Source organism: Lissotriton vulgaris, chromosome 7 (genome assembly GCF_964263255.1).
Source record: "Lissotriton vulgaris chromosome 7, aLisVul1.2, whole genome shotgun sequence".
In the NCBI taxonomy this organism is placed as follows: domain Eukaryota; kingdom Metazoa; phylum Chordata; class Amphibia; order Caudata; family Salamandridae; genus Lissotriton; species Lissotriton vulgaris.
This window is the reverse complement of record NC_141695.1, coordinates 588,665,174-588,691,883: the sequence shown is the minus strand read 5'-3', so window position 1 is coordinate 588,691,883 and position 26,710 is coordinate 588,665,174. Positions and strand designations below refer to the sequence as shown.

Below are 26,710 nucleotides of genomic sequence, written 5' to 3'. Positions count from 1 at the left end.
GTCTTAAAACCAAGCTCTTGAGCCATATTACTAGAAACACCAAAATTATATCTGATGTCGGGCATCACGAATAGCAAAAATCTAATAATGCTGATTGAGTTATAGACTTCATACTATAGTAGACACTCTAATTGGCCTTGACTCGGAACCACTAAATCTGTAACACCTCTCATAAATTCATTCTTTATATCCCCATTACAAATTAATATCCAAAGTCATTTTTATTGCTCCATTTCCTCAATCCGAGGCACGTGAGGCCTCCTTTTTTTGCCTAATACAAGTTCTTTTCCCATACCAGAAATCTCATGAGACCCAATTTAGTACCCAGATACCAGTATACAACATATAGCTGTTGTTAGATCTGAAGACCTGCAACACTAGAGACATCTTCTTCTCAGGTGGGTGTCTCTCTAAATTTACATCAAAATTATCCACCTGCCTCACCTTCTCCCTTCTCCAAGACTTCTTCACCTCAAGGTAGGCCAACGCGAGGATCCAGCATTTATTGAAGTTTATCCTGATTACCAGTTTACAGTTTTCTATGCTGGGTACTATGACTGCCAACTAGCCTCACAGCAAGAGCCTGCAGAAACCTTGTGACATATGAAAGATTCCTGGTGTCTCCTCGAAGTAAAGTCTAAAGACTACAGTGATTAATGTGAGCCGGTGGATGCAGGTGGGGCCCACCAGCCCTTATTTTTCCTCATCAGACTTGGACCCAGAGCGAGTGAGAGAAAATCACAAAAGGAGAAAGGGAAAGACGTAGAATCAGAGACAAACGGATAAAGTGGTGATGAAACAGAACCTGCAAGGGAGAGTTAAAGGGGCAGAAAGTGTCTAATGGTAGGTAACAGAGGCCTGAGGCCGAATCAAGACTGGACAGATTTAGTATTATTATTATTATTATTAAAGGTTCTTTTATAGCGCATGGCCACTCGGGAGCATCCCAGCGCTTAAGACTGACCAGACAGAGATGAATTAAAAATGCAGATCTGAGTTATCTAGTTTTTGGAAACAGAAGAGTTTTTAACTTTTTCCGGAAGACAAGAAGGTTAGGCTCCTGGCGAAGAGGTGGAGGAAGAGCATTCCACAACCCAGCCGCATTGTGCGAGAACAGACGGCCTCCTGTGCGGGCTCTGCTGATCCTAGGAGCTATCAGCAGGTTTTGTTGGTTCGAGCGAAGATTCCTGGTGGGTTTGTATGGTCTGATCATGTCGTCTAGAATGGGGGCCCACTCCCATAGAGTGTTTTATGGACCGTGCAGAGTGTCTTAAAATGGATTCGCTCCTTTATGGGGAGCCAGTGCAAGGTGCAGAGTGTGTGCCTGGCTGATGTACGATGGCTAGTGCCCGTGAGTAGCCGTGCTGCGGAATTCTGGACAACCTGAAGTTGCCGGATAACCGACACGGGGGCTCCAAGATAGAGCGCATTTCCATAATCCAGCCTGGATAAAATAAGGGACTGGACTGTGGTTTTCTTTGCTGTTTTGGGTAGCTGAGGAAGGATTTTCCGAATTGTTTTCAGCAGTCCGAAGCAGGTGGCCACTGTCTTCCTTGCCTGGGTCTTAAATGAAAGCTCTGCGTCCAACCAAAACCCGAGACTCTTTATCTCGGTCTTTGGGGTGGGTCCTGGACCCATACAGGAGGGCCAATGTATCACGTTGTTGAATATGGCTCGTTTTCCTAAAAGCATCAGCTCTGTTTTTCCTCCATTCAATTTCAGGTGGGACAAGTCCATCCAGTTTGCTACTGCCTCCAGGCAACGGCAAAGCCTGGAGGGGGGGGATTCCACCTGATTGAGAGAGACAACTAGCTGGGTGTCGTCAGCATAGCTTACCAGTTGGATCCCAAAGGGAGCTACTACTTCCGCCAGGGGCGCCATATAAACATTAAACAGTGTGGGGCTAAGGGAGGAACCCTGTGGCACCCCACACTGTAATGGCATTGATGGAGAGCAGCTATTTTCTGAAAAGACCTTAAAAGATCTATCGCCAAGAAAGGACTCCAGCCACATGAGTGCCCTGCCTTTGACGCCCAGCTTTCTGAGACGAGACAGGAGGACACGGTGGTTCACCATGTCGAAGGCGGCACTGAGGTCCAGGAGGATAATGGCCGCGCTGCCACCTGCGTCCAGAATCCTCCTGGAGTCCTCTACCACCCTCAACAGTGCCGTCTCCGTTCCCTGTCCTCTCCGGAACCCGGTTTGGGTTGGATGGAGCAGGTAATGGGTCTCCAAAAAGGATGCTAATTGTTTATTTACCCATTTCTCGGCAAGTTTACTAATGCCAGGGAGCAGGGAAATTGGACGATAGTTGGAAAAGTCCTGGGGGTCGAGATGAGGCTTTTTTAACAGGGCCCTAACCATGGCCAATTTCCAGTCTTGGGGTACCCTTCCTGATTCAAGTGAGGTATTAACTAGATGGATGATGTGTGTACTGATATTAGGCAGGGCCAGCTTTAGAATATTCATAGGGGCTGGGTCTAGCGGAGACCCGCTTTTTACAGAGTTGAAAAGTGAGGGTAAAAGTTCAGTACTGAGGGGGGAAAAGAGAGAAAGGCAAGGCAGAGTGATATCAGTACCATCTGGCAAAGGAAGGATCGGTTCTTCCAAAGATAGAGGAGGGAGGGACAGGAGGATCTTTTGAATTTTTTCAGCAAAAAAATTTGCCAAGTTGTTGCAGTGAGCGTCAGCCTCCTCCGTACAGAGTGGTGGTGATGGCGGGTCGGGGGCTTTTAACAGAGAGTTAGCTATCTTAAACATCTCTCTTGGGGCATTGGCAGAGATCTCTATTTTTTCTGCGAAAAAGATGGATTTGGCACGTTAAGAGCAGATTTATATTTTTTTAGAGAGAGTCTATATTTGGTTTTTCTCTCTTCCTCAAAATGTTTTCGCCACTGTCTCTCCAACCGTTTACATTCTTGTTTTAGTGACCTTAGCTCAGAAGTAAACCAAGGTTGTTTAGTGGAGCCTTTCTTTTTGGAGATGTTTATTTTTGGAAGCACCTTATCCAATGATGATTCAATCCATTGGTTAAATTCCACATTAGCCCTGCCAATGTCCTGATTGGCCTGGGGTTCGCTTGTGTTCAGTGCCTCTACCCACTCATTCATGTCTAATTTTGTCCACCGCCTACTCAGAGTTTTACTGGGCAGTTTTGCTGGACCGGGTATGGGCATATTCCATGTGAAGGGGATGAGCATATGATCTGTCCAAGGAATAGGGTATGGCTCGGCTGATGTTAAGTCCACAATGTTTGAAAATATAGGGTCTAGAAGGTTCCCTTTAGAGTGGGTGGGATGTGAGACTATCAAATTCAGTTCACATGCCGCAAGATCCTTAGTTAATTCAGTGGCAATAGTATCTGAGGGATTATTGAAATGAAGATTCAAATCTCCCAGTACTATGAAATTTGAGACCACCAACCTGGTATTTTGTAGCAAAGGGCACGTGCTTCTGAGCCAAACTTTGAGCCCCAGCACTTATTCTCTGTTTCTTTAAGGCACAGAACCATGCATACAGGAGAGCTAATTATTATTCATAGTTGTACTACAGAGACTCCCCTGCCCTCCCACACTGACCCCTTTCCCCATTTTCCAGGCTGGTCATCCGTAGCTCATCTCGGTTGGCATGGCACTGTTGCAGACTGTACTGTGCTTGTTCTTGGTTTGAGGGAGGTTGGTACTGCTCCTTCTTCCTGTTCTTCAAAAAGCAAACATGTAATAGTTGATTTGGTTACGCATGGTTTGGCAGTTTCCAGGAACACACCTATCCTTTCCTCAGGTAAGTCTCAAACAACTAAACCGGATTGTTCTATTTTAGGAAGACAACTATGATGTGCTGAATGTAGTTGAACTGCATTTTAAGATTTCAAGAAAGAAATATGGTGGTTGTGATAGGCAACTGGACTGTATAGGGAAGGTGGCGATGTTATACTTTCCGATTGTTCATTAAAAAGCGCATTCAGGCAATTAATGTACCACAGAATGTTCATATGTCAAACAGACACTATTCTATATAATGCTTGCCCAGGGGTTAATGGGGTACAGAATCCAGGAGTTAAAGGGCTACAGATGCTTGGCTCTCAGGTTGTTGATACGGAACAGCTTTGCACTCGTTAATTTGCAAAAATGACTATTTCTTAGTTACAATGCCACAGAACACCTTCTATCAGCTGCTTTTCAAAGAATGCCTGTCCATGGAAATTACTGTGCTATTTAATTACCAACCTATAGGTGTATGCCACATAATCCCTCCCCTGACCACAATTTACTGGGCCATGGAATGCCTGTCCCAACCTTCTTGCTCCACTGTGCGCAGCTGTCGGCAAGAACTATTGTTATCAATGCTTTAAAATATATATAGAGTGAGCTTTGTTTCCGCCGAGAGGAGTATTTCTCTCTCACCTCTTGCACTTTGCTGTTTAGTGTAGCTTTCTGCCTCTTAAGGAATGAGCATTGCAACACACAAGAGCGATTTTAATTTAAAACTAAAAAATGCACTGAATATTCACACGTTACATCCCATATGCCAAAGATGTACTGAATACAGAAACTAAGTGTTTTGGTAAAAAGTAAGGGTTGATCCTGTTGATATATGCCATAAAATGAAGATGTTGCCATCCCACCTTTTTAAGGATGAAACTAAGAGGCAATTAAAGTCTAATGTGTAGCCAGTGAAATCCTCCTCCTTGAAGATATGAAATATGATAATACTCTGCTCATCAGTGCTGCTGTTGTGAACGTAAAAAAGTCGAAATGCAATTTACTGCAATTTGCGAAATGTGTAATTGTAATTTCCGTTATGCCAGGAACCATCTTTTATTCATAAGCAATTTTTTTTGTTTTTTCACTGAAAGAGGCTTTTTAAATGCTTTGTTCATGCTCAATATGCAAGGCAGACCAATTGAATTTGCTACTGTTTTTTTGCTGCCGGTGCCCAGCACAGACAGGAGCTGCAGCACTTAAAGTCCTTCGCTTGTCAGTAAACTGTCCATGGTGTAGTATCACTTTAATTACATTTATAGGGGTCACATGCTAGCCCTGTAAAGATTCGCTCCCTCCCCACATAGGCACAAGGCTTCGCCAGTCCCAGCACGTGCCCTATTGGCACCGAAACCACTCTTCAAGGCCCAGTGCTCAGCGAAGAAAAATGTTAGCTCAAACTCACGCCAATTCGCCGCACTCCTAGAACAGAGGAGCCAGTCAGGGACTTAAGTGCTTTCAGTCAACAGACCCTCCCCAGCAACAACTGCACCTAAAATGTCTGTCCTGTGAGTCACTGGGCTGGGCATTCAGGGGGCATGATGCCAGGAGCAGAAAAAGCCATTCCCGTTTCAATCTAAGATCATGGACTCACTGTCCACCGCGGTTCAGTGGCATAACAGAACCTCAGGGGCCCACATGCAGGGTTTGATGAAGACCCCCACTACATTTCACTCCAATATTGTCCTCATGGGTCCGAGCTATTCCACAAATTAAGCAGTCCCTCAAGCTCTGGATTAAGACTCCAAGGCAAAATGCTTGCAATAAATTTAATCACTGGCATTTGCTTGGGGCCGTATTCCAACCCATCGTTCTTTTGGTCCCACGTGCCACTTCAGTTTGGACCCAACCATATGCAAATAAGTCTTTACCTTGCCCCAATAGGAACAATCCAATCTGAACTGCTAGGGCAGTCCTCCCAGAACCGGAACACAGGCAACCCAAAACCAGTCTTGCACCTGACTAACGAACCACAATCAGGGCGAAAACGGTCTTGGTTTGCGTGTGTTTCAGTTCGGAGGGAGTGACTTGCAGTTCGAGTTGGGCTGTTCCTAATGGAGAAGGACCAAGGCTACTTGCATATTGCTGCGTCTAATATTTTGTTGACAACAGTAGGAAGGTCCTTAAAAAATGTAAATAACAGAAGCAGTTAGCAGATACTTTAGCAATGCGAGGTAAATAGGAAAGATTGTTGTTAAAGCGTTGTCCATCCAGGCTCAGAAAGATGCACTTGCAGGACAGTGGGAAATCTTGGGTCACCTTTGCCCACGAAACCATGTCAAGATTGAAAGTGCAGGGTCAAAGGAGATCCTTGTGGCAGTCCTTTTTGAGTAGGTAGTAGACCTAAATGGGGGCATCATGACGGCTTGGCCCTACCTTTCATAAAGGAGCACGCCACTTGCAGGGCTAGACTGACCGTAGCGGGCACCTGGCATTTTCCCGGTGGGCCGCCATGATGGTGGCCAGTTTTGGGCCTCTGGGGTGCGTTTTTGTTACAGTGGGCCCCCAATTTTGCCCCCTACAACAAAATCAGCTGAAACCGGCCCTAACAAACATCTCGGCTACACTCCCCTCACCCCCTCAGGGGGGCCGGCCAAGCAGTTTACCAGGATCGGTTTTAGTTCTCAGTCCAGCCCTGCCCACTCCGGTGTAATTCTGCCATCCCCAACACCCGCCATCTTGTCTGTCAGAACAGAGTCGCTAACAGCATCAGGTACAGCACAGAGGCAGCAGCAGCTCCCCTATTAACGCAGAGGAGCATCGCCCCACTGCTCTCAGAGCAGTGGAAAGAGAAAAAATAAATTGATAATAACACATTATTATCATTTTATTTTTAGTACGTGCTACGGGGCCAGGTTATTGGGAGTGGTTAGGGGTCACCTAGAAGAGGAAATATGTAGCACCATAAGTGCGCTTGACACTGCCTGTCTTGGACCGGCCTAACAGTCATGCGCACTTAGCATTTCTCCACCTGGCTGTGTTGCTCAGCCTTGTGGAGAACAGTTCCACCCCCAAGCACTGTCTGAGCAGCCAAACATGCAGGTGACTGCAGCGTTGTGATTGGCTTAGGGGAGCCTGTGTGCTGCCGGGAGCCAGGAAAAGATGAGAATGGAGGAGAAGCTGTGGCTGTAATCAGGTAAGTAAGCTTTTTAATTTATTTTTATCCTCCCCCACCCCGCGCACCACCCCCGTTCCGTAGCAGCTGCCACTGCACGGAGGTTTAGGAGGATGTGCGCGGCGATCCCTCCTTGGTCTGAGATCATTCTCAACACATTTCGGACTGCAATGAGGGCAACCATTGGGCTGTGAGACCGACAGAAGCCAGATCACCTGGGACTGAGCTAAGAACTGTTGGAAATGGGCTGAGATAGTTGATTTTTTACTTACTTCTCAGGCACAGAGTGCAAGAAGGGAAATATGATGACAGTTTCCTCGCATTGCAGGGTCTAGAGTGTTTTTGTTTAAAACCAGAACTAAACATGCATGTTTCCACTCTTCCAGCAGTTTACTGGACCTATAGGATGAATGTATTAGCTGACGTAGGGAAGCATAAATATCGGTGCCACCAGATGGAAAATATGAGCTGGATAGGGGGCGTCTAGTGGTCCAGAGTTAATTGCATGAGATGAAATAACAGCCCCAGGGGAGATAGGAGATGTACCTTAGAGTCAAAATGTATGGACAATATGATATGCAGGAGCATGCATGCAGGAGGCATACATCAGTAATGCCAAATTTATCTCTGAAAGGCTTTTTGAGTTCCTGATTTGCCCTCAAAACTCACCCTTAGAACATAGGAGGGTGCAAAAATTATAGGCGCCGTCAGCTTTTTCCCCAGCCCTCGCCCTGCTCACACAAGTCGCTGTGTCTGTAGCTTTGAGATGGGCGCTCTTTGCTGCCACTTGGGGGTGTTACTCTCAACAAGATGCCTAATCTTGCCTTATAAGTATGCAAGTCAAGAATATCAATGTCAACAAAAGTGCCAAACTAAATACCTGAAAAGACAAGACCGGAGAGTCTGTAGACACTACCACTACCAAAGTCTGTGTCAAGTGCTGTATCCCCAAAGTGCTTGAAGTCACTAAACTTTTCAGAGAGGGTTTGTCTATGTGCAGTTGGGTTTTGTACCTGCTGAAGACTCAAAAATGAATGGACGTTTACATACTTTTATGGATGGCAGCCCGGTAGATCTGCTTGGGTCCAAAATTTTGAAATGGAGGAGAGGGAAAAACCCAAAAGAGAATCTGTATAGCAGTGGAGACCACATCTACTCAAGGGTGACAAGCCTGCTCCAAGAAACCAGCCCTGCTTGTCCTTAGGCTATCCAAAAATCGAACCGCTTCATTGAAGTGAACTTTAAAAAAAGCATTTAAACATTTAAATTCGTGTTAATACTCAAAAAGCAAAGATATAAAACAGACAAGGAATGGGCCAACTATTCTATAAAAAAGAATGCTCCGATCATTTTACTATGACATGTACGCATGATTTTGCCTCACAAAAAATACATTATACATCTCACAGATATACATGTCAAGGAACACACGATAATCATATCATGCTAGAGATGGCTACATACATTGTACTGCCCTAGATTATGTAGGAGAGAACAGTTACTTGCTCAAATCTCCATCTGGATTAGTGGGACTGACCTACTGGGATGCTTCACTGTAAAAAGCAAAAAAGAAAATACCTGCCATATGTGTATACAGACAGTTATACAGATACATGGACGTAAATACACATGCCAGCATTACAGACTTGTTTTAAATGTACACCTGTCTCATACTGGCTGCTTGTACCCCTTCAATATCATCTTTAGGATTTTGGACCCACCTGTTTGGAAGGAATGTGAATTGTATTAACTAGTTTCTGCTCACTCAAACCTACATGATGCTAAAAAATATTGAATTATACGTTAACTTTGCGAAATAAAATAGGTGAAAGTATTTCCTGAAACCCCAACTTCCTAAAAATGACACAGGAAATCAGAGATAGAGATAAGCAGAGAGGTTCTGATAGAGTAATCAACATATGTGTCATAAGAGAAGGAGAAAGATCACTTTACCAGGGGGTCCCTTGGAAAGTTGGGGCCTTGCACAATTGCACACTTAGCGCATATCTTAAATGCTTTTGTTCTCCTCAATTTCACCAGCGTCTGGGTCTTTAGTCTTGTTTTCTCTTGACCTCTTTTGGGGCTTTCTCCTTCTCATCTGTCTCTTTTGAAAGATATCTCTCTCGCACCTGACTCTTTATCATTTCTGGCTCTGTTTCACATACACACACACACCCTTTTTGCTCTGTGGTTTTCTCCTACTTTATTGGGGAAAGGTGTGGCGCAGCAGCCAGAGTGGCTGACTCCGGAGCATGGGGCTCAGGTTTCAATCGCTGGTGGCAGCTTAGCTCAGCATCATGTGACTCTAGGCAATAGTCCACTTAATTGCCTCGACAGCCCCAGCGCCTTGAATCCTTAAGGGGTGATATGTTTGTGCTTTACATATATGGATTATTATTCATTTGTTGCATTTCCTTACCCTGGTCATCTGTTTCCTCATACTCTCTCATCTCTGCTGTAGTTCTTTCTCATTCTCACTCTCCCCCTCTCTCAGTCATACACACATACACTTTATCATACCTGTCAACTCACACGGTGCTACCGTGTGACACACTATATCAGCTGTAACAATAAACGGTTCAAAGTGGAGGGTCCTGGGGAAGATTTAAAGACCACACAGGATTTAATCCCCAAAACAAGAACAAATAACTGTACGAAATCTCGAGGTCTATAGAAGTAATTAGGAAGTGTGGAAACCCACTACTGGCTGTTTTAGCAAAATGAGCAATAGTAATGTGAAACAAAACAAGTAAATAAGCCCAATGTAACTAACCTTGGGCATATCCCTTTACAAGACAAAATCCCTCACTGCCCAAATGGCAAGTTATCCCGTAGTGCTTGGGGATGATAACTGCCATACATCAAAAAACGGAGTTCCTGGCCATCGGTTTCTTATACAATTCAGTGCTCAGGCCCCCTTCAAAAGATGAAATCAAGATATCCAAAAAAGGTAAATGGGTTTTGCTATATTCACAAGTGAAGTTCAAAAATACATTGCAACTGTTTATCCAAGTCTTGAATTCAGTAAGAGATGTCGATGTGCCTCGCCAGACTACAAAGACATCATCAATATATCTTTTCCACACACGTATGTGCTCTCTATAAGGGTTGTTAATATTGAAGATGTATTCCGGCTCAAAAACATGGACGTACAGATTAGCAGGCTGGGAGTAAAAATGCTCCCCGTCGATGTACCAGACATTTGAAAGAACAGCTGATCCTCAAACTGAAAAAAAGTTCTCCTTCATTGCCAGTCTGGCACAAGCGATGATGAAGGATACTGGTGTGATGGAATCTGGAGGGTTATCCAACAGGAGAGTCTCGATGGCACAGAGAGTTTCATCCTGTGGAATGCGTGTGTAAAGTGACGCCACGTCAAAAGAGACAAGGTAGTCCTCCTCTATGTCAAAGCTCAAGTCATCCACCAAGGTGAGAACATCCTCAGTGTCCTTCAGATAGGTAGCCATCTTGGCAACAAAAGGCCGCAAGAAGTGGTCTGCAAATGAGGACAGAGGTTCTAGAAGCGATCCTTGTCTAGATATGATCGGACGGCCAAGAGAAGGTCTCTGGCTCTTGTGCACTTTCGGTAGTGTGTAAAAATAAGGCACTATAGGATAGGCTTTAACCAGGAATTGTGCTTCATTAGCGGTGATCCAGTGGTTAAAACACGCTTCTTCTACTAAGATCTTAATCTCTTGTTGCAATTTCTTAGTGGGGTCCTCTTTCAATAGTCTGTAAGATCGAACGTCTTGCATTTTTCTCAGACATTCTGTTCGGTAGGAGGAAATATCCATTATCACGATTGCTGCCCCCTTATCTGCGGGTTTAATGATTATAGATTCATCTTTAGTAAGAGATGTCAAAGCTTGCCGTTCTCTTTTGTTCAGGTTCTGATACTGACTACTCTCATTCGTACAAATATTGTTGACCTGGGAAGCGACAGCTTTCTCAAAGGTGAGAACTTGAGGAGGAATCTGACTAGTAAGTGGGTCAAATGTAGATTTGTTTCTTAAAAAAGTGTTTCTATCCAGATCTTCAGTTGAATCAAGGGTGTTGCTCCGAAAGAAGAAATTCAGGCAAATTTTACTAAAGAACTGGGCTAGTTCCTGTTTGATCTCGAAGGTATCACCCTGATATGAAGGTACAAAACCAAATCCCTTGTTAAGGAGAGATAGTTCATCTGGATTCAAGGTCTTGCTGCTCAAATTTATAACCAGGTCGTGTCAGAGCTCTGTCCTGCCTGATTCTCCTTCACAACCCGAGCTGAGCGAGCCGGTGGATTGTCTGTCCAATGGACCTGTGCTTGCTTGTTCCGCCTCTTCCCGCTGGACCTGCCACAGCCATATCCTAAAAAAGTCTGGTTTGGGTACATTTGAGGTTGTGGCTGATAAGGAAAAGGTTGACCAAGAGGTGGGAAGGGGTGATAGTTAAAAGGACCAGGCGTCCACCATTGTGGCGGGGCATTAATTGGGCACCACAACAGCACAGCAGCACCTTAGGTCCTGATGAAAGCCTAGCTTACTTATAGGCTATATGGCTGAAACATGTTGAGCAATTAGTTTACACTTGACCATTGCGGTTTTGAATTTAGACCGCTGGTGCATTGCTCTTTTAACCCTGGCGAATTAGGTCTCACAATAAAGATTTTTGAATGTCCTTGAGCTAGTTTTATTTTCACTTTATCAGTTTTGATAATATTTTTGTTTGTGCTGCGCCCTCACTCATACTATTAGCTCTACATTTGCGGATTTAGAACATCCAATATAATATCAAACCATCCCTGAGCTCCTCCCTCTCAGAGAGGGGGTTGTAGCCTCCAGAGGAACTAGGTTTTTCCTCTGGGAGGAGAATCCCAAATGATGATTCAGAAAAGGGGGTGGTGCTTCAAGCAAGGATTCAAGCAAGCCGGGCCGAAGACGGCTGAAATGCCAGAAACCGGTCCCCGGTAGCTTGTCTCCTTTCTGGTGAAGAATTGGCTTGGTAGTTTAGTCTGCCATGTTCCCATGATGCACTGGGCCAGGGACAGACTGATTTGCATATAGCCAGGTTCTGAGCTGGGATGGTGCAGTGAGATAAATAACGGTGATGGATCAAGCCCTGATCTTTGGACTGGGTAAGAGTGGTCTGCTTAATTCAGACACTCTGTTCATCACCACCCCCTTTTCTGAAACCCAAATGATGAAGCATGTCACCTTTGGTGAGTGAGGAATTTCGTCCTGCAAAGGGATATGCCCAAGGTTAGTTACATTGGGCTTATTTACTTGTTTTGTTTCACATTACTATTGCTCATTTTGTTAAAACAAACAGTAGTGGTTTTCCACACTTCCTAATTACTTTTATAGACCTCGACACTATATCAGCTCCTATCACACAGTCTCCCGATGAGGAGCCGATATCACACAGTGGCAGGAAAATTAGATGAAAACCACTGTAAATAGTGGTTTTCCTGATCATTTTCTGAGGCTTTGAACTGCAGACGTCCATTAAGGGGTGTGAAAATACTCCAGGACATCAGGACCAGCCTCAGCAACTTTTTGGGGGGGTGGAGGGGTAGGGGCAGGGGGGAGTAGAGGAGTAGGGGATTCAAAGGTCCCTCGTATGTACTTCTCGGCGGGAGTCCTACCCAAGAAGCCACGCCCCTTCCTCACAGGCTGAGATTGTTCTTCAAGTTGGCAGGTATAACTTTATTCTGTTACATCCTTTTGCCCTCCGCTCTGCTTCACTCATGCTCTCGCTCTCACACACACACAGCTATTTCCTCCTCACATGCCTATTTAGAATCCATTCTCTCTAGAATCTCTTGTCTCTGCTGTACCATTCTTTATTCTCTCTCTCTCGCTGTCTCTCACACACACATATAAACGTGCCTAAAGCTGTCTTTCTTACGTATTTGTCTCTTTTGAACTTATCTCTCTCGTCTCTGCTCTAGCTCTCTCGCATTACCTCCCTCTGCCACGTCCACACGCAGGCGCACACACAGCTGTCTCTTTCTCACTTGTCTCTTGTTGTGGCTCCTTCTCGTGCTTTCACTCTCTCTCACACACACGAACTGCACACAGCTGTATCTTTCTCACTTGTTTCTTTAGAATCTGTCTCTATCGTCTCGGCTGTAGCTCCCTCTCATTCTCTCTCTCTCACACAGACACAGCTGTCTCACTTGTCTCTTCAGAACCTGCCTCTCTTGAGACAGTGTAGGTTGAGTGCCACTTATTATTTCAGGGTGGAGTAATGAAGTGTTTTGTGTTTGTGGTAATTGTATTGGAAACGCGCTATGAACACTGTACACGCCCACACGTGAATATTGCACTGAAACTATGTAATTGGCCAATTAAGCTGTCAAATATAAGCCTCCTTGGGACAGACAACTAATAAAGTCCTTGGCCCACACACCCCTACACCTAGGACATCACAATCCTCCCTAACATTATTTTCTTCTCTTTAATCAATAGGAACCAACATTAATCAGGGGCAGTGTTTGCATATAGAGGGTGATGGTGGATGATTAGTGGGTGATGGGGCACGCCCAACACAGTCCATGCTTTGAAAGATGAAACAAAATATTACACCCAAGTTACATATTGACATGAATGTGCCTAGTGGTATCCAAGGATGGCATAAAGGTGTCATGGCGTATACTATGAAGAAAGGGGTGGTGGGGTTAAGGAAGCCAGCTGTTAGAGGCTTTCGAGGTAGTGAAGTCAAATCACGAGACAAAGTGTGGTGGGACAATGAGAAAATGACACTGAGGTGGAGAGAATTTAAGAACCCTTCAAAAGATAAAATAAGGGCCAGAGTTAACACATGGTGGGGTCCGGGCGGCAGCGGGGTCCGTCGCCCGGGCTGTGGCGGAGTTACAGGGCGATCCGGAAGCAGAGAGGTGCAGCACTGTACTTCAGCGGGCACATAGGGGTGCCAGAGCCTAACCTGGAACCTCATGGGAGGTCCGGGAACCCGTGTCGGCGCCCCAGTAGTCCTTCGGGCGGTTGTGTGCCTATGCAACCGGGGGTTTGCCTAGATACGCCCCGCAAGGGGCGTGAGTAGAGTTATTACCATAATGACGCAGCAGATGGGTGGTTCGCCACCGTGCCAATTGGCTCATCAGGCGGGCAGGTGGCGAGAATGCGGCCTGCTCTTGGATCGCCAGTAAGATAACCCACCGTGATTACATAATGTTGTATGTAATAAACCTGCAGCAACTTTTCCCAATCTAACACTGGTGTCTGTGTGTTATTTGCGGGATGTTGGGTGTGCTATGGGGCGGGTGTTGTTGTTGACCTGATGTGACTATGTGGCTGCCCGAGGCCACCCTGTGGCGGGAGGGAGGGAGGGAGGCCCCGTAGTCCCAGAGGGCTTTCCCCGCCCCCCCTACTCTGGTCATCCACTCCTCCCCGGGCAGGTGGTGCCCGGCTGGAGGGTGGGCGGGCCGGTGACGCGCGTCCTGGGCGGCAGACAAGGTGAGGGGTATATATCCTCCCCTCGCCATTTTACTAGCCTCTTTGCCACTCAGGACGTCGTGCGTCGGGTCACAGGACACTCTTTTCCCTCCCTACCTCTTACCCTGAGTGTCAGCTATGGGGGGAGTACTGGGGGTACTTTAATGTGTTCTTTTTCGTTGCAGGCGGAGTTACAGGGCGATCCGGAAGCAGAGAGGTGCAGCACTGTACTTCAGCGGGCACATAGGAGTGCCAGAGCCTAACCTGGAACCTCATGGGAAGTCTGGAAACCCGTGTCGGCGCCCCAGTAGTCCTTCGGGCGGTTGTGTGCTTGTGCAACCGGGGGTTTGCCTAGAAACGCCCCGCAAGGGGCGTGAGTAGAGGTATTACCATAATGGCGCAGCAGATGGGTGGTTCGCCACCGTGCCGATTGGCTCATCAGGCGGGCAGATGGCGAGAATGCAGCCTGCCCTTGGATCGCCCGTAAGATAACCCACTGTGATTACATAATGTTGCATGTAATAAACCTGCAGCAAGTTTTCCCAATCTAACACTGGTGTCTGTGTGTTATTTGCGGGATGTTTGGTATGCTATGGGGCAGGGTTTGTTGTTGACCTGATGTAACTACGCTCTATGAACACTGTACACGCCCACACGTGAAAATTGCACTGAAACTATGTAATTGGCCAATTAAGCTGCCAAATATAAGCCTCCTTGGGACGGACAATTAATAAAGTCCTTGGCCCACACACTCCTACACCTAGCACATCACAATCCTCCCTAACATTATGTTCTTCTCTTTAATCAATACGAACCAACATTAATCAGGGGCAGTGTTTGCATATAGAGGGTGATGGTGGATGATTAGTGGGTGATGGGGCACGCCCAACACAGTCCATGCTTTGAAAGATGCAACAAAATATTACACCTAAGTCACATATTGACATGAATGTGCCTAGTGGTATCCAAGGATGGCAGGAAGGTGTCATGGCGTATACTATGAAGAAAGGGGTGGTGGGGTTAAGGAAGCCAGCTGTTAGGGCTTTCGAGGTAGTTAACTCAAATCACGAGACAAAGTGTGGTGGGGCTATTAGAAAATGACACTGAGGTAGAGAGAATTTAAGAACCCTCCAAAAGATAAAATAAGGGCCAGAGTTAACACATGGTGGTCTGGGAGAACCCTTCACATGCTACAAGCCAGGGAATTGCATGCTGATCTTTCAGGGATTGAGGGTTTGTGGGTGCTTGCATGCTTGTCTTTTGATGGCTGACGACTGTTCCTTAACCAGGTCCCTTGTTGTCATGTGCGGAGGGCAGGGCGAGGGCTTCGCCCAGCATGTTTTGCCAGACTACTCCCTTTGGCACCGAGGTGGATTGAGCTGCATCTGTAATGCCACAAACGAGGTAACAAACTATGGAAACACTGCAGTGGTATTTCCAGTGGTTTTGAAGCACCGACTCAAGCAGCACCCTCTCATTTGTAATTCTCCGCCCCTGTAACACCTGCCAGAATGCTCGAGGGGTGGGAAACGGAAGCAGATGTTATCTGCACCACCACAGTGAGCACAATCTCATTCATGTCCAGACAAGGATGCAGAGAGCTATTATTGTCTATATTTAACTCATATTGTAATACATAGAAGCCTGTAATCCCTGCAATGTTCTTATTAGAGTCGAGTTGTGACAACATTAGTCACCTGTAATCCAGGCATTCGCAATGCCAATAGGTCTGACTTATGAATGTACTGTCAAGCCAGACATACAAATCATGTACGTTAATGAATGCCTCTTCCATCTGGGCTGCTGCCAGAGAAAAATGCCAAACATTAGCTAGTTATAAAAGAAACTTTAATGGCATTACAATGGCATGTGTGTGTACCTGAAAGTTTACACTCAGGCTGGATAAATAAACAAAATGATCACACCTGTGTGCAGGCCAACCACTTTTTTGTGGGCACACACAACTTTGGCCCAATCAAAAGATAAACTTCTGACTCCCAAAATGTGGGTGGAGCAAAAAAGCTCCTCTCCTGGTGGTTCTCACATGATTGTCTGGCGACAGCTGCACTGTCAAGCCAGACCATGACGAGGCTGTTCAAATGTGGTAAGTTATTACAGTTGAGTTGCGATGTCACAATGCCAGCAGCCAAGGGAGAGGCTCTTCTGGTCTGTTTTCCAGAAATGAACAGTGATTAGCAGAAAGGAGACATTTAGCGCTGTCACGCTGTGCTTATTTCCTAGTTCATTACATTAAAGCTGGAATCTCTCTGCTTGTTACTACACATTCTGCATCACAGCGAACTGATTATGGCGTATATTGTACTGTTTCTAATATGATTGCAACACAATACTAAATACACATCAATGTGTTTAATTATACACCGCATATTCTGTTTTAGTTCTGCATATCTGCCGACGTACTATTTCTTTCATGTGAAGAACTAAGGCACCATGAATTGCATCAGTCTAGAGTAAGGGAGCAAATGTGACCATGTATTATAAGCAAGGCTCCCTGATTGACTTATTTGCTGATTTGTACAGATAAATGCAGACAGAAACCATCCATGTTCCTGTCTGTATTTATTTTAAATTATGGATAAATATAGAAAATAGGTTTGGACGATACTCATTACTGTCAATCATTAGTTCTAAATCAATAACTGTGCTGATTGACAGGGGAGTTACAAAAAAAAAAGTTTCCTAATGAAACTTAATTACCCGCATCAGCACAACTGTTTAAGCTATTCTACAATGCAAATAGTTTGAAATTACTGCATTAAACTGTAAATAGCAAAAATCCATTGGATATTTAAACGTGAGTAAACATTAGTCGAGTAAATAAATATGGAAATTAACTCATTGTAGCTTCATTTTTTTTTACACTAAGCACAAAATAAATATGGCTAAATACAGATAAACTGAGAAAAAAATAAATATGCAAAAATACAGACGGAAACGTCCAAAAAAAGAAATACCGTAAAACCAGGAGCCATAAAATAAGGAATAACCCTACCCCTGCCCTACATTAGAAGGATGTTGCAAGTCACTTCTATCACCTTAAAAGGGAGCTCAGTCGTCCACCTTAAAAGGGAGCTTAGTCGCCGGCCTCCTTCATCTTTAGAGTCCCAGAACTCCTGGTGACTTCCAATATCCTTATAATGCACAGCGTGGGATAGTTTATTTCCATTTACCTATAGCCCCACAATGCCACATCTCTGCTGCTTCAGAGCATTTAGAAACATTATGGAACAGCAGTTCAGTGATGGACCACATTAATGTTCATAAATATTCTGAAGTTAGGGAGTGGGAGAGTTGAGGTCTCCGTCTGTTACTCACACATTCAGATCATGTCTGTTTATGAGTCAGGCCTGTGTTTGAACACGCCCCTCTTTCTCTGTGTCTGGCAGAGGTCCAGTGATTCATTTCGTCTCCAATGCATGTTCTAGATACTTTAAAAAAAACACCTGGCGTTGTCTCTGCTTTATTTGGGTGTGGCTTTTATTTGCTTCCAGGGTGAAGGAGCAGACTGGCCCAGATGGTGCTGGTGTTTCTGAAAGCCACTAGGGCTATGGCAGACTAAATCATGTCAGGTCGGTGCCCCTGAATGTCGAAGGGCGGGATATTGTGGCGCAGCGGCCAGGGATGTCACCTAGGGAGCTATGGATCGGGATTCGAGTCTCTGCGTCGGCTGCAACATTCTGTGATTCTGGGCAGATCACTTAACCTCCCCTTGCCCATGTACAGCGCCTGGATAACCTTAAGGGTGACATGGACTTTACAGGATCAAAGATTATGTTGACGCCCCGACCCTACCATGGCTGCATGGTCCGAGGAACAGGTTGTCAATATAACAAGGTCAAGCAAGAGTGATGTCAGTAATACTTCTGAGGTGGATCTCGCCGCTGTGCCTGAAGAGGACGTGGTCTACCATCTGAAATATGAGGAGTAAGGGAAGCAAGCTGAGAACTTGAGGTGCTAAACATAAGCATTCACTCTAGACTGAGTTCCTTAGACTGGTTAGCAGTCACAAGAATCTTTCAAAGGTCCCCTGCACAGGTAGCCCACCAGACCTGTGAAATATGGTCCCAAAGAGAATTCAGGGAAGCAACCTTTACCTAGGCCTCCCAGCGGGCTTGCTGAAACGGCTGCAGATAGTCCAGAATCAGGCGGCCAGACTTGTCTGGAAGCAACCAAGTGGTCATCAATCAGAGCTGGACTGGAAAAACTTCACTGGCTGCCAGTGGCACAAAGGATTGCTTTAAAAACAGGATGTATCACCTCTAAAGCATTGCATGGTAGCGGGCCCAAGTTCATCAGAAATATGATCACTAACTATACCCCGGTACGCAACTTGCGTTCTGCCCATCTTGGCTTAGCAAAAGTCCCTGTAGTTAGAAAAAAGCGGCAAGGAGACAGCTGCTTTTATTACCTGGCCGCCACCTTCTGGAACTCTCTCCCCCCACTTATCCGACACTGCCATGACCTTCTATCATTTAGGAAGTCTTTGAAAACATGGCTATTCCAACAAGCTTACGCGTAGAGTCTGTGTCCAGTGTTCCTTGCAGTTAGCGCCTTGAAACCTACGGGTGTACATGTGCTGTAGAAGTACATATTAACATAACATAACATAACAACCTACTCATGGTTTTAGAAGCGTGAATCTCTACCTAAAAGTCAGGCTGATTTGTAAATGCAAGTGGCAAAACAATCCCTCCTATTTCCCTTCTTGCTTTTCCATGCATAAAACACTTTTTTGTTGATGCATCCAGATTCAAAGACATTCTCAGGGCCTGATGTATATCACCGCTTATAGGCGGTGAGTAAACCACTCTTCAGCTGTACACTACAAAGTGAGTATCTATTCACTTGACCAGGTGGGACTCGATTTGGTCATCTTCAGATGATATAGATATGTACAGTATTACATAGATTCAAAGGAATGTATTTAGTAGACCTGTCCTTCTTGTAATCTTTTTTCTCGGTAATTATGCATTTATAAAGTGGTAGGCTGTCCAAAAGGCCATTCCAGGCTGCACATTTTCCCAGCCACTGCCTCGCATGGACCGGAACTTTCCCTTATATTCAGGGCACAAGTCCTATAAAAAGAAGTGGGGGGACTGACAATATGCAAATGACCACATGATGTCACGTGCTGAACGTGTCCCGGTGTCTGAAACTTATACCGGGACACGTTCAGCTTATGTCTGAGGGGCCCAGCTTCTTGGCAGGGGGGACGGCGTCCAACCTGTGAAAAGAGTGGGGGGACACCGTCCACCAGCGTGTACCCCCGACTCGAGCCCTGCTTATATTGGATGGAGGGCAGTCCTGCACTTATCAGCTGAGCTGAAATATCTCCAGAGGCAGAGTACCACCTCTGCCTGCTGCTGTGTAGTCTCCTTTAATTGTGCAGTTGTAGAGGACTGGTGTGCAGAGTTCATGTATGTGTACTAGATTTTTTTGGTGCGTTATTGTTGAGGTACAATTTGTAGAAAAGGCTTGAGGTTTGTGGCTTTCAGTTGTGATTAAATGGTGTCCATGGAAGGCCCAGAATGGCTGATGCACCATTGGTTTATATCAAGTACAACGGGAGCTAAACTCCTCGCTGTTAATGCTCAGCATCGCTCATTTCACCACAGTGCTTCAACACCTCATCAGGGGTAGCAAGCGCTATATAAAGGCAAACCTTTCCCTCTTCTATCCCTCCACTATCCTTCTCAACTCAAATAACAGACTAATATATCCACCACTCAAATTAATTTCATATTTCACTTCACTAATTCACCATTAACCCTTTTTGGGTTCCGGAAAGCGCTATGACACTTCTCCAGGGGGAGTAAGAGCTATATAAATGGAAATACAATACAATACAATACAATAAGCCGCACTATATAAATCTACAAAGCAAAACAATGTTGGAATACTGAGGCTGAGTCGTCCAGGGCGGGACAGAACTATTCGCTCTTCTGGCCTTGTAACCTGTTCTCATAAAGACCTGCAGGTTTGGTTGAGAGTCAGTCACATGCCAGTGTGTTCTGTAGCCCGGCAGCCGGAGTCAAAGTAAGCACACATCAGAAAGATGCCCCTGGAAAGTCAGTGCCGCTGAAGGCCTGTCGGCGCTGGGACAGAGTCAGTAACAATCCAGGCGTGTGCCTGTGAAAGGCCGGTGTTCTGAGTTGGTCACTCTTCACCGCGGAGGGCAATCTGTGCTGACTATTCGGGGACCCCTTCCATTCCATACAGGGAGGATCAAGCAGGGAGGGGTGCACCCTACTTTTCAGTCGAAAAGTGCACTTCCAGAAAGTTGGACAACCAGGAAGCTGAGCTTGGCAAACCAAGTGAAACGCAGCTTCCGCCGTGAATTAGTGCGCACGCTTTCATTCAAGCATCGTCATTTTGAAAACAGTCCAGGGTGATGCCTCTGCTCACATGTCAATGATGCGCATTAAAAACTCCCCCAAAAGTCATAAGGCAGAGAGAGCCCTGAAGCTGCTGTGCATGAGAACAAACATAGGCTACCTGCGCATCCTACGAGCTCGAACCCGAACAGGTGTCGGTCTGTGGAGAATAAACCCATAATCCCACATCCAATTGGGAGCTTTTATTGTAGCCTCGATGGGCCAGAGAGACGAGCTGCGGGTATTAATCGTGACAGGACACGTCCATGTGCGTGCGAACACGCTCAGCGCTGGTTCAGACCGGAAAGAATTAACACAGGCGAGGCCCCAGAGAAAGGGAACGCAGACTGCGAACGACACAGGATTTGTGCGGGGAAGCAGCTGGTCTTTCAGCGTGACGCCTGCTGTAACCTCACCGGCGTACACCGACCGACATAGTATTGCCTCCACTTTATCTGCACTGTATCTACAAATTCTTCTAATAAAATCTTATTGAAATAAAAAAAAAAGAAAAATCTCCTGATCTGACAAATGGTAAGTCTGGAAGACCGGCAGATCTGGGGAAGATTAAATTACTTCAGATCTCACGTTGGGGTGATTAATGCCTCTGACATGCCAGTAGGGTTGAGGTAAAGTCACTCACACGTCAAGCTAGAAGAAACTAGGTAATGACTAAAAAGGCATGTGACTCTGACAGATAGGTAGGGTTGGGGTAAAGTCAATCATGTCAAGATAAAGGAAATCAGGAGCTGACTCAACTGACTTGTGGCTCTGAAAACGCTGCAGAGGCAGTAGATTTGAGTCACGGTTCATGCTAGAGGGAGTGCAGGCGGTGTCTCTGAAAGGCAGGAGTAGGCGCAGCCACATGCCGCGTTGTGAGGAAAGCAAGGGTACGCTCCATGGACATTTGTTTCTAAAAGACCATTGGGGCTGGGGTAGACTTCGTCACCTGGCAGGCCTTGGTGACATCATGAGCTAATTCCACAGGCCAGTGTCCCAAAGGGCCAACACTAGTGTAGCTGAGGAAGGGCCAGTAACTGGTCCCCTAATGCTCTGTAAATCCTCTTGGGCCCAAGCAGGGCGAAGCGCATGCCGAACGAGTACCTTGGAAAGATATATAGCCCCAATGAACGTTATAAAGATGCCAATCTTTGTCAAAACTTCTAATTTTCCTGTAGGGTTGGGACAGAGCCAGTGAAAGGAAAGTTTGAGTGTTCTGGACAGGCCTCTTGATCCTGGAATCCACGCTTACGGGAGGCGGATTCATGCACATGCCAAGCTATATTAAAATGATGTGTGGGCGAGCATCAGAAAGCTCTGCCAGGCTCACGCCAGAAGCCTGGATCTGGGAAGAACCTCGAGCCCAAAATGAGCTGAGCAGGAGAGCAAGGCCAAAGAAAGGTGGCAAAAGCAGGCACTTTCTGCTGTGCAATATCACTGTACATCCACTGTTTTTATGTATGCATAACTGCTTACATGTTTAGCTTGTTTTCCCTAAACTGTGCTAAGGTCACTAAAGGCTAAGTCCCCTCCTCCCAAAATACAATAAAAAAAGACAAAAAAGCAACCCCCCGACCTAAGTGTTTAGAGACTGCTTAATCTATTTTCTTTGGTTTGCATTGTGTGTTAGAGTGTGTTTAGCACTGGGCAAGAGAAGCTTTTTTAAGTGCGCGAAAAGCATTATTTACTGCCTTTACATTGGACTTACCTGGAGGTTTGAACTGGAGCTGCAAAGCGTGCATTGGGCCAGCCTGAATGCAAGGAGTCTGTGAGCTGAACAGCAGCTCCCTCTAGCACACAGTTAATGGTTAAGTGCCTGGGCCAAAGTCACGGGAGCAGGCCGCCCTGCTGACCTCACACCTTGTGCAGAACACCACAGTACCCATCTCCATGTCGTACCCTCCAGCATCTGTGAGCCCCGAGCAGCTCGGAGAGCAAGACCAAATGAAAGGTGGCAAGAGAGGCACTTTCATCTGTCCAATCCCACTCTGAAGCTAGTCTTTTTGTGTACCTGTGACTTCTTACATTTCTTTCCTTGATTTCTCTAAACTGAAGTAAAGTAGCTAAAGGCCACGCCCCCAACCCACAACTCCACGAAAAAATACAATTAAAAAAGGGTAAAAACAAACGTATGTTTATCACTAGTTTTGGCGTGGTGAGATGAGTTTTTTTTAATTTGGGCTTACCTGTAGGGTTGCACAAGAACTACAAAGTGAATATTCGGCCAGTCTGCCTCCAAGCAGATTGCAAGCTGAACAGTGTCTCTCCTCGCCCCCCCCCCTCCCTTTTTGCACACCAGAAGTGATTGGGCCAGAGTCACTCGAACAGGCCAAACTAACTGGGTTCACATGCCCCAGTCCACCCCCGAATCTGTGATCTGATTCTGACATTTTATGTAATCGGGTGTTGCTCTGGTTAGCGCGGTAGGCCTAGTCGCTGGGCTCAGGAGTGCGAGGGGTCCACTGCACCTCAATTATCCCTGTATTTTGCTGCCTATCAGGTTTCAAGAGGAAGGGTACTTTCCCTCACTTGCATTAGGGCCCACTCCAGAATAGCCAAGATGCGGCGGTACTCAAATTAAGTATGAGTCAGAAAAGAGTATGGGGCAGAAAGCATGACAATCGCCTCGCGGAGCGATATCAGAGCGAAGGGGGCGGGGTGTTGCTTGCTCAAACCACTCCTTGCACTTTCTTAAACGGGACGAAGTGCCACAAGTACATTATTAAACTTTTGGGAAACACGACACGAGGTAGAACGAGTGTTGCCCACTGTGCAGCGGTGAAGCCCCACTCTGCCACAGACAGGTGGGCACATCACTGCTCCTCTGTGCACTGATCAGTGAAACCCGGAACCACCCTCACTATTAAAATAATTTTAGAGCACACACATTTACGCCTCCGGGTGTTACAGTTATCTCTGTGGTTGGCAGACTCACGGGGCTGGTAAAAAGCTCACCTGCTTCTGGTGCGCGGACGATGCCCAGGAGGCGCCGGATCCAGGGGCAGGGTGCTGCTGTCCTGCGCTGCCCACTTCGTCGTCCTCGTCTCCCTCCTCCTCGACCCTCAGCACTGCATCTTTGGCCCCGATATCCTCCACTCGAACACCTCGGTGGGATGGAGGCGCCCCGTCTGCCCAGTGCTCGTCAACTCTCTGATCTTTCTCTGCCCTCCGTGCCTCCTCTGCCCTCCGCTCTTCGGCTCTTCGGGTCTCTTCAGCCCTGCGTGCCTCGTCTGCCCTCCGTGCCTCCTCTGCCCTCCGTGCCTCCTCTGCTTTACGAGCCTCCTCTGCTCTACGTGCCTCTTCTACCCTTCGTGCCTCCTCTGCCTTACGTGCCTCCTCTGCCCTCCGCGCCTCCTCTGCCCTCCGTACCTCCTCTGCCCTCCGTACCTCCTCTGCCCTCCGTGCCTCTTCTACCCTCCGTGCTTCCTCGGCCTTCCGCGCCTCCTCTGCCTTACGTGCCTCCTCTGCTTTCCGTGCCTCTTCTACCCTCCGTGCCTCCTCTGCCTTACGTACCTCCTCAGCCTTACGTACCTCCTCAGCCTTACGTGCCTCCTCTGCCCTCTGGTCCTCTCTTGCCTTATGCCCTTCCACACTCTGATGCGCCCCGTCTACGCTGTGCCCCCCTTCTGCCCTGTGATCTTCTTCTGCCCTCTTCACCTCTTCTACCCCTTCCCCATCTTCCTCTCCCTGCGCCTCTCCCGTGGCCGCTTCGCCTGTCTTCTTCTCCTCCTCTTTGCCTGACCTCATTTTCACGAACACCGAGGCCAGGATGACGGCCAGCACGGTGAACAGGAAGGGCACGGCGAAGTAAAAGTCCGCCGCGGTCTCCATCTCTGCTCCGGTCCAAGCTGGACTCCGCGAACACTTGTCTGCCTACAGCCTGCGGTGGCGCCTCAGCCTCTGCCTACGGACTCTAGGCGCAGACGGCTGCGGGCCTGCGAGCCTCTGACGTATTCTAGCTGCTTGCGAGTGCGTGCTTGCAGCTTCTGGAGTCAAGCCTGTGAGCGCCCGGCCTTGATTTTTGCTTGTAAATAAATGGCAGGCTCTTTGTTGCGCCTGTGATTATCAGCAGGCTCTGTCAGCTCCCAGTGAGCACAGACTCTGCTGTCCCCGGACCCTGTCTCCGGCCTTTGTTTGCACTGGCTGCAGAGTGCGCGCAGCACCGAGAGACTCTCTTGGATCAGCTGCAGGATGCGTCTGGAACGGCAGCATCTGCTGAGCACAAATCCCCTGCCCTGTCTGCTCGAGAGGGGAGTGCCTGCGCAACATCACGTCATTTCCCAGCGATCCTCCCTTCCAGCAAGTAGAGAGGGCTCCCCTCCTCCCAACCAGCTGGCACACGAGAGCAGGCCACCACGCCCCGGCAAACTTTGGGTGTGGGCTGCTACCGTAGAGCCTGCTTGGTGAAGTAGAATAATGACGGGCTCTGCCCTTGCAGTGTTTCTATTTCTAGAGAGCAGCCGGCTCCCTTCTGTATGCACCAGGGTGCTAAGAAAGCAGGCCTTGTTTAGCAGCTCTTCACGTGAGTTGAAATATCAGAGCTACAGTTCTTACAATGCAACTTTGTGTGAAATGAATATCTCAAACAAATGGCACTGCACAGATTTTGTTGGGAGAATTTTGTTGCAGTTAAATTAAACACTGGGTTGGGTTAACTTGCCAGTGATCCCAGGTAGTCAGCGACGAGATGATCTAAGCTGCCTGCCCACCTGAGTTGATACCATCCACCACAAGCTTTTGTTGAGCCTCTGAAGTTGCCTTTTTGGATTAGCACCCTATTTTCCAGAAAAAATGAAGGAAGAGGGAGGGTACCAGACACTCCCCGAGTTTGCTCAGAGTTTGATCTATCCTTCAGGAGTAGGTTACATCCAAATGCCCTGCTGTAAAGACTCCCATGGTTCTACTTTGTAGCCCCCCTTTTTTTTTGGCTGCACCAGTTGTTTTGGAATCACTTGGCAACTCCGCTGTAAAAGCACAAAGAGGGTGTCGTTTAGACACAGAACCGCAGCCCCCTGCCCAGTCGGACCACAGAAGTGACTCTGATAGTGGACATTTCTTTTCATCCCTATGATCTCTGAACCGGCTTCCAGTGGATAAGAGGTGCACTCTGAGACCTACCTGTGATAGAGCGCGCAGTTCACCCGGGTCACTGGATTTCCTGATTCTCACACGCACTGGGCCCTGGCGTGCACATTCAAACCAATGACTCGCGTTTGGCGTGAACCGGGTGAGTTAATACACGCTACTATGAGTAATCCAGGGGGGTGACTTCTCACCACTGCTAATCATGTACCAGACTTACCACAGGCACATTACTCCAGACGGATCAGGAGCTAGCAGGGAATAGGTGACAGGGGTCCTAGAAGAACTACACTTTATAAACCAAAATACATAGTCCACACTATAATCCGTAAAATAACCACAGACACCTGATGGGGTTTAAAAGTTTTATCTAAAGATTCAAAATATATATGTCAGGATAAGCAGGATACAAAATAACACATCAAGCATTAGGATCACCACCAAAATGTAACTGTGAATTAGAGCTAGGACCATTGAGAATAAGTGGACATCAAGGGATATGAGTATTTAGAGAACACGCAATTCAATATAAGTATGAACTGAACAAGGGACCTAAAGTGTATACTTGAACTAAAACTACTTATGCTATTCTTGCTACGTTTACTGCAACCATACTAAGGGAAAAGGGGAAAAACGGGGACACACTGAAAATATGACAGTTCGTTACTTTCCTAAAGGTGGGGAGAGAAGTGGAACAATTCTAATAAACAATTGCATATACTTGGTAATTCAGGGTGATAGAGCAATATTACAGGCACAAGTGCTTTAATAAGAAAGGGGAGAAAGAGAGAGAGAGAGAGAGAGAGAGAGAGACGCAAACCCACAGACTAATATTTACCTAATTCAGAATGAAGACCAACCCTGGCCACGGGTCAGTTTGGAAGGACGGGGACAAGGACCCTCAGAAAGGAATGCCAGCAAGCG

At 46.7% G+C, this 26,710-nt stretch overlaps 1 protein-coding gene across 4 annotated transcripts in view; it reads right to left on the bottom strand.

Moving 5' to 3' along the window:
• MXRA7 (matrix remodeling associated 7) overlaps positions 1-24,966 on the bottom strand; it is a 293,370-nt gene extending 268,404 nt beyond the window's left edge. For 2 of the 4 annotated variants that reach the window (XM_086930679.1, XM_086930681.1), the window contains exon 1: positions 23,660-24,679. In XM_086930679.1, the coding sequence (XP_086786805.1) occupies positions 23,660-24,535 (876 nt within the window). In that variant the 5' untranslated portion in view covers positions 24,536-24,679. Of the gene's footprint in view, positions 1-23,659 lie in introns of all 4 variants that reach the window. The other 2 variants (XR_015297497.1, XM_086930680.1) reach the window with 2 other exon arrangements.
• Positions 24,967-26,710: the final 1,744 nt, after the last annotated feature.